A 7,740-nucleotide genomic window follows, 5' to 3' on the forward strand; every position below is an offset into this window, starting at 1 on the left:
GACGTGATGAAAAGAGATATAACAAACTCCCATACAACAAGGATTCAAAATTCAAGTAGAGCATCTCATATGCTTATAGTATTCCTACTATTAGTGATATTAGATTATCCGCCATTTTCATGATTAATCCGTTCAAAAAATTAAATAAATTATCATCTTCTTCCGAATTTGATTCATCTACAGTTCGTGAATTACAATCATATTAATAGATTTTGTCCTTGATCGTGAATTTGATCCATCTTCTTGCAAATTATCATCTTTTTAATTAGTCGATTTGGAAAACTTAATAGATTACCGAGTGTACAATCATATTAATATACCCTATTTTTATAAATTCGGTTTTTATGGGATATGGTATGATAACCTCGTTTGTCAAGAATAATCGTTAAATAAATTTCAAGGCCGGCTCAAGGCATAGGCCACTATGGCCTATGCTTAGGGCCCCTATTATATTGGAGCCCACCTCTCTCTATATAGAAATATATGAGTTTATATAATAATATTTAAAATTAAAATTAAAATCAATTTTAATCTAGATTTATTTTGGTAATTTTAATTTTTTTACCAATCAAGTTAGATTTATTCAATAATTATTATTTTTTATTTTATTATATTTTTATAAATTAAAGTTAAATTTGGTAGTTTTTTTATTTATTTACTCGTTAAATTTAGATTTGATTTCTAATTTAAGTTTTTTACTTTAAAGTTATATTTGGTTGTTAATTTTAATTATTTTTATTAAAATTTTATCTAAAATTTTAAATTTTTTATTAATAAAAAATTAATTTACTGACAAAAATTAAGTAGATTAATAAATTAAATATATTTATGCGTTATACTTATATTTTTTTTATAAAAATACTTTTAAAAGTTAAACCCATATTTAGAATAATAAATTTGATTTATAATTTATCCAATTTAAAATTGATAAAATGACAACTCAATTCATAAAACTCTCGATAATGTAAAATTTTAATGAAGGATTTATTATACACAGTACCAACAATAATTTTACTGCTTCGTTCAAAATTAAAATTTATTGATAAAAAAAAATTAAATAATAATTAAAATGTATATTATTGAAATTATTATAATTTATTTCTCAACAAATTAATTAGTATTTTTAACATATTATTGATGAAATTTAATTTTATTTATTTAATTTAAAAATATTGATTAGATAAATATATTATTTTTAATAAATTATGCTTCAAAATTTAGCCTAAACAAATTTTTATATTTTAAATTTTGTTAATAAAAAGTGAGCTTTTGTATAAGATAAAGATATTGGTAAGTGACTTAGTTAGTGATTGCTTTTAATCGTGAAAATAATTTTTCTACATGTATAAATTGTCCTTTCAAATTTTACTAATAAAATTAAATATCTCTAATAATAATTTATAAAAAAATTATTTTTTAAAAATATTAAGAAGAAAATTTCTGCCTAGAGCCTTATGAATCGTTGAGACGGCCTGATAAATTTGTTAAATGGAAAATTGGACGTGAATTAGCTTTCATTACAATTGGATTAATTAATATTTTCAAGTAATTTAATTGAAACGTGGGCTTTTTGAAAAGGCAGAGACCCGGAACACTAAACCCTAAGTTAAAAACCGGTACGACGATGCTCCGGCGGCGGCCGCCAAGTTTCAAGCATCGCCGGGGACCGCAGAAGCCCTCTCCCACGCGTACGCTTATCCCTCTCCTCAAGAAGCTCAAGTCCACCGCTGACCCCGCCGCCGCCCTCCGCCAACTTCAGCACGCTGACCCCGACCTGCTCACCTACCCCGTCTGCTCCTCCCTCCTCTACCGCCTCGCGAAGGCGCGCCTCGTCCCGGAGATTGACTCCCTCCTCGCCCTCCTCCGCGCTCACCGCGTGCCCTGCAAGGAAGCCGCCTTCAACTCCCTCATCCGCCGCTTCGGTAGCGACGGCCTCCCTGACCGCGCTGTCGATCTCTTTCACGGCCTCCGCTCCTTCGAGTTTTCCACCTCCGCCCCCTCCGTCCAATCCCTCAACTCCGCCCTCGCCGCCCTCGTCGAGAATTGCCGGTTCGAGCAGGCGAGAGCTCTTCTCGCGCAGTCTGCCGCCACGTTCGGCCTCCGCGCCAACGCCGTCTCCTACAACATCCTCATACAAGGCTGCTGCGCGGCCGAGGGATCCTCCAGCGCGCGGCTCCTGTTCGACGAAATGCTCCAGAAGGGGATCCGCCCCACCGTGGTCACCTACAACGTCCTCATCGGGCATTCCGCCAAAAACGGCGACTTGGGAACCGGCGCGAGGTTGAAGGAGGAGATGGTGCGGAGAGGAGTCCAGCCCAACGCTATCACCTTCGCGTTGCTGATGGACGCCCTGTGCCGGGAGGGCAACTACGCCGCGGCGAAGAAGATGATGTTCGACATGGAGTACCAGGGGTGCAAAGCGGGGCTCGTCAACTACGGCGTGCTGATGAGCGACCGAGGGCGTAGGGGCGACCTCGACGGCGCGAGGGCGCTGCTGGCCGAGATGAAGCGGAGGAAGCTGAAGCCGGACGTGCCCATCTACGGCGCGCTGATCAACTACCTGTGCGGCGCGGGGCGGACAGCGGAGGCGTACGCGGTGCTGGTGGAGATGCAGGTGGAGGGAGGTTGCGAGCCCAACGCCGCGGCGTACCGCATGATGGCGGACGGCGCGTGCCGAGCGGGGGACTTCGAGATGGCGTCGCGGGTGTTGACGGCGATGCTGGCCAGCGGGCATTACCCGCGCGAGGAGACCTTGAGGTGCTTGATGAATGGCCTGTGCGGTATCGGAAAGGTGGAGGCGGCGTGCACGGTGCTGGAGGAGATGGCGAGGAGGGAAATGGAACTGGACGGGAATGGCTGGAAGGCCTTAGTGGAAGCTACTTTTGTACCGGCCGAACCAAAAAAAAACAACTCAACCCGATCCAATTACGACCCAAACCGTGACCCTCTGAACCGGGTTTAGACCCTTATCACCAGGTTTATTAAGACGAATCAAGGATGAGAAATGAGTTCAATACAGATTGGACACTCAAATCTTCAACACACGTCTGAAAAGAGTCTCATCATCTAAATCAGTGAAATAAGAAACTGGGGAAGAGTTGCAAACAGTGTTGGCATACCTCTTCCATGTCCTAAAAAGTTGATAGCGAATGGACCGGCAGCCCGAGTTTGGGTAAGCTGAAACTTGTTTGTTTGACGGGCAATGTTTTCATCCCTGCTTCATCCATAGTGGTTTCAAGGCCACAGACATGGCAAAGCTCTTCCAGCTCTGACTCCTAATTAGGTACTTACTGGTTAATGCTAGATTTAAGCATCACATTATTTCCTTGATTAATTCGATTTTACAGGTGAAGAAACCACGAGTTACCTTGATTCTAAGAACATCAGACAAATGCTTCAATGGGTAAGGCTGCAGCTTGTATCCGCTGTGGTTGACATACGATATTGCTCGTGCGCGGATCTATTAAAGGAGAAACAAAAAACCTCAGTTTATGCCATGTAAACCAACAAGCTTTTTTCTTCATTGCTAATCTTATCCACCCCTCGTCAGGAGTATTACCAGCGCACAGTGATTCAAGTATTTGCTGGAATATCGTAAACATAATGCCGAGATTATACGCTTCAGTTTTTGTTGCATTTCTCAGGAGCATTTGTTAATAATCTTTATTTTTAACAATGCTTAGGTGATCTTTATGAATTTGTAACATGCAATAAATAATAAATGTCACTCAAGACAGCTGAATTATGTATTTGAGGATACCTCACTGAGAAAAGGCTCCACAAGACACAATTGGAGATCTGATGCTTCAGCTTCTAGTCTAGTAAAGAAACGTTTGAAATTGCCCAATTGAGAGTACCTAACAGACAGGGGACAGTGGTAGAAGTTTCACCACCAAGAAGACAGGCAAAAATCACTGAGGAAGAAGGAATTGAAAGAGTTACCTGATCAATGTCATGGAAAAGCGCATTTCATTTGATTGAAGAATTGAAAGAGTTAGTTTTCGATACCATAAAGAGAGTGAACTACCCTGCTGGATAAAATAATACAAGTCTAATGGTCATGTATCTGAGGAAGAGCAACATTAAATTGACGACTGCAGTGTGTATCGCTAGAGAAGCCAGAAACTGACCATTTGGGGGATCTTGCCCCCTAGATGGAGAAGCACATAAAATGAATAAAACTCGGCTTCATTCTTGTACAATGAACTAGATCTTCTATGAATATCAAACAACTTGAAAAGGGTCGCAAGGCATTTCATCAGCTGCTCAGTGTTGAGGTAGCACAGTGAAGCCAAATCAGTCTTCGTGTAACACATTGCAAGTTTTTTGTGTGATTCAATGTGAAACTTGACCTGCAAACAGATTTTTGTGGAAAGTAGTTACAACAATCTGCACAATGTTATTGTGCTCAAAGTGGAAACAGTTTTAGAAGATAAGCAAAGAATGAAACATGAATCCAAGTAAAAAAGATAATGCTCCTACCGTCAGTATAAATATCGAATAGCTTGCAAGAAAATTATCATGCTAATCAAATTCATCAACATCACTTGGAAATAACTAATAGCCTTTCATCAAGCTCAGCTGAAGGATAAAATTGATGTAGACAACCCCAAATAGTTTGATATGATGAAAAATTATACATGGAAAACTAATTGCTTGATAGAGTGACATGGCAATTTGATGGGTTCAAAGGAAGCTACCCTTCATTTTGACCCTCCAAATCAAGTGTTCTCAACTAAAAGCAATGGCAAAGAATCATTCAAAAGAGCAGCCAAGAAGTATGTCATACCATTTCCTCATACATACAAATTGCTTCATCATCAAGGATATTTTGTCTAGTGAGATCTTGTCGAATAGACCTTGTTCTATCAAAAACAAAATCATGAACAACTTCAAATGGTTGATCTGATGTGTCGACCAAGTTCATAAGATACTTCAATGTGCTTCTTAACACTGGGAGAGGCCTTATTTCTACTTCCTGCAGTTCTGCATTGGACATAGTTCTACAAAACTAATAAAAACCAGTCAAAGCAATCTACAAGAATTGTATGCAAGAATCTATAAGACATAGGAGACACTAGAAATTTTTGCCAAATGACACAAGTGAATTTGGCACAACAGATATTATTATTAAGAAACATAGTTACAAATAGCGATTTTGTACACTGCAAGAAAATCCACGGGTGAAATTACAAAATATATATAGATGCAAAAGATACTACACTCCACAAGAGAACAATGCGAATGAAGGCACCGACTTTGAGTACCAAAGAGTTGATTAAAAACCTAAGCAATTGCATTTAAAAAAAAATGAGATTCTTTGAAAGTACAAGATAGGAAAACCATACGTGATGATAATCTCTTAAAGTTATGAAGCATGAAAGTAGCAATTTAATTAAATTTGGATTGAATGTTACAGCTCAAAAATCTCTAAAATAAATGTTAAGCTTGCAAGTTCTCATGAATGAGGAATAATTTGCGAAGATTCGACATAATATATGTACAAAAAAAAAGAAAACAAATGTATATTTGAGACGCAAGAAAACAGTATGAAGGGGATTGGAAAAGGTATCAACTTGAGCAACAATCAGCCACTACACCTAAAAATCCATTAGAATAAAAGGAGGCAACTCGATAGTTATCTAGTAGATACTCTAGGTACACATCATGAACAAAAAATGTTGCATTGTCTCCTTCACATATAGTGCCAAGCAAATGTATGCTACTTTGCAGAACTCTTAGCATTTGGAAGCAAAAACAATATTATGAACTGCCCCATCTCTCCACCCCTATGAAACATTACAAAAAACACTTTTCAGATGACTATCCTTCTACAGATTCTTCCCTCTTGTCTTTATCACTTTTTTTTTACTCTGATCAATTATCTTCCACTATCAACAGCCTCACAGTGATATTTCAGCTCTGGAATCAAATTTGAAACTAAAAAAGATTAAAATTGATTTTATTTTATCGATTCCCATCAATCTTAAGTTTTGACATCAACAGAACCACAACTCCGAACACTCAGTATTTACCTTCTTCACGGCGAGTTTCGAAGAAGTTCTTGAAGGATCCCCGTGTAACCTCTCGAACACTGATAGATCTCTGAGCCGCTCGCGTTGCTGTCTCTCCTTCGCTGCAATCGCGACAAGCTTAAAAAACACGCGAAACAGGAGAGGAGAGAAAAGATCAAAAAAGACAAGCCGAGATAACTCGGAACAGTTCGTACCAGGGCACATGTCGGGGCAGGTGCCGACCAAGTAGGAAAAAATCGGCGAGCCGGTCTCCTCATCCTCGTCGAGTACGGGATTCCGCCTTTCGTGGATCGAACTGGTAGAATCGCGTTTGGTCTCCTCGCGAGGACGCAACCTGACGGGACTGGACGACGAAGGAGAGGGGTTTGGAGCTTTGCTTGGTCGAAACCCTAATTTCTTAGGTCTGTTGGTTTCCCTGTCCATAGCAGCTCCGAATCGAAATCCGGCAGCGGAGGGCGTTTCGCAGATACGAAGACGATCGCAAAGAAGGGGAATTTTTTATTTCCCCCTCATAATTTATTTATTGAAAAACACCTCACCGAATATGAAGATTTCTAAAATTCCTCATTAATTTTCAAACTTTTGTTGTTAATTAATTCATATAGACATAAAATTTAAACAAAAAAAACACTTTTTATCCTATCGTTAAAAGAATAAAAGACACGCAATGACGGGACACGGGCATTATGTACCGTCCATCATAGTGCGTGGAATCGAACCGATCACTTCCGGTTTATTATTATCTGTTCATCCATTTTAAAAAAAAAAAAATAACAAAAGATCATCCATAATTTAATTCCTAAAATATCCTTTTTTTACTCCATTTTAAGACTATTTTAATTAAAATCGTGTCGTTTAAATCAAAATCCATCAAAATTACTCGGACTGCAGTAATCTGGGTCAAAATTATATTATTTTAAAGTAATTTTTAATAATTTTAGTTAAAACTACTATAAAAAGGTATAACTTTAATTAAAATTAATCAAAATTGTTCTAAAATAATAGAATTTTGATTATAATTACTCAATTTTAATTAAAATTAATCAAAATTGTTCTAAAATAATAGAATTTTGATTATAATTACTAAATTTTGAAAATATAATATTGGCACGAATAATTTTAATTAAAATTTTACCATCTTAAAATAGCTTTGATAAAACTCTGATCTTGTCTAACAACTATAAAAATGATACGCTGGGCACAGTGGATCGATGGTTAATTGACAGAAGACCTTTTCCTCTGAGAAGAAGTTTTCCTTTGATCCTGCACACATGAAAATAATTCAACAAAATGTCAGTGCCTAGAAACCAATGGAAGTCCTTGGCGAAGGCCCTCCGACGCTCAAGTTAGTACAAGTCCAAATGGGTGGATGAAGAATAATAGTAGATATGTGCACGAGGATGAGTTTCAGATCTCTGAAGAGCGTACCTTTATCACGGAGAGGACTCCTCTTTTATATACCATCTCATATAACTTCCGTAATCATGAGGTGGCAAAGTGTATCAGAGGTTATTAGGTAAAAGAGAGGGTACAACCTAGGTAATGTGTCATAATCGTCTGAGGCATCTTCTATTTACTCATATGTATACCTCTTTTGTCATTTATAGTTTCTGTTATCACTAAGATTAATAGAGAAAATATGCTTTTATAAGTGGTCGGCTAACAGGGAACAAGATAGTCTCTGAAGAAGGTTCTAGAAGAATAT

At 38.0% G+C, this 7,740-nt stretch overlaps 2 protein-coding genes across 3 annotated transcripts; one reads left to right on the top strand and one right to left on the bottom strand.

Annotated features, from left to right (window-relative positions):
* The first annotated feature begins 1,561 nt into the window (after positions 1-1,561).
* On the top strand, positions 1,562-3,896 carry LOC122001606 (pentatricopeptide repeat-containing protein At1g07740, mitochondrial-like). Its single transcript, XM_042556435.1, has 2 exons — positions 1,562-3,283; positions 3,348-3,896. The coding sequence occupies exon 1, from the start codon at positions 1,625-1,627 to the stop codon at positions 2,960-2,962; it is 1,338 nt and encodes a 445-aa protein (XP_042412369.1). The 5' UTR covers positions 1,562-1,624; the 3' UTR covers positions 2,963-3,283; positions 3,348-3,896.
* On the bottom strand, positions 2,941-6,537 carry LOC122001607 (SAC3 family protein C-like). 2 transcript variants are annotated; one of them, XM_042556438.1, is made up of 8 exons: positions 6,230-6,537; positions 6,036-6,136; positions 4,790-5,011; positions 4,131-4,352; positions 3,943-4,028; positions 3,761-3,857; positions 3,368-3,460; positions 2,941-3,275 (listed from the first exon to the last, which is right to left on the bottom strand). In XM_042556438.1, the coding sequence occupies exons 1-8, from the start codon at positions 6,456-6,458 to the stop codon at positions 3,132-3,134; spliced, it is 1,194 nt and encodes a 397-aa protein (XP_042412372.1). In that variant the 5' UTR covers positions 6,459-6,537; the 3' UTR covers positions 2,941-3,131. The 2 variants fall into 2 exon arrangements, with proteins under 2 accessions (XP_042412372.1, XP_042412370.1); XM_042556436.1 differs by having other exon boundaries at positions 3,943-4,031.
* Between the last annotated feature and the right edge of the window lie 1,203 nt (positions 6,538-7,740).

The sequence above is a fragment of the Zingiber officinale genome, chromosome 7A, assembly GCF_018446385.1.
Source record: "Zingiber officinale cultivar Zhangliang chromosome 7A, Zo_v1.1, whole genome shotgun sequence".
Taxonomy (NCBI): Eukaryota; Viridiplantae; Streptophyta; class Magnoliopsida; order Zingiberales; family Zingiberaceae; genus Zingiber; species Zingiber officinale.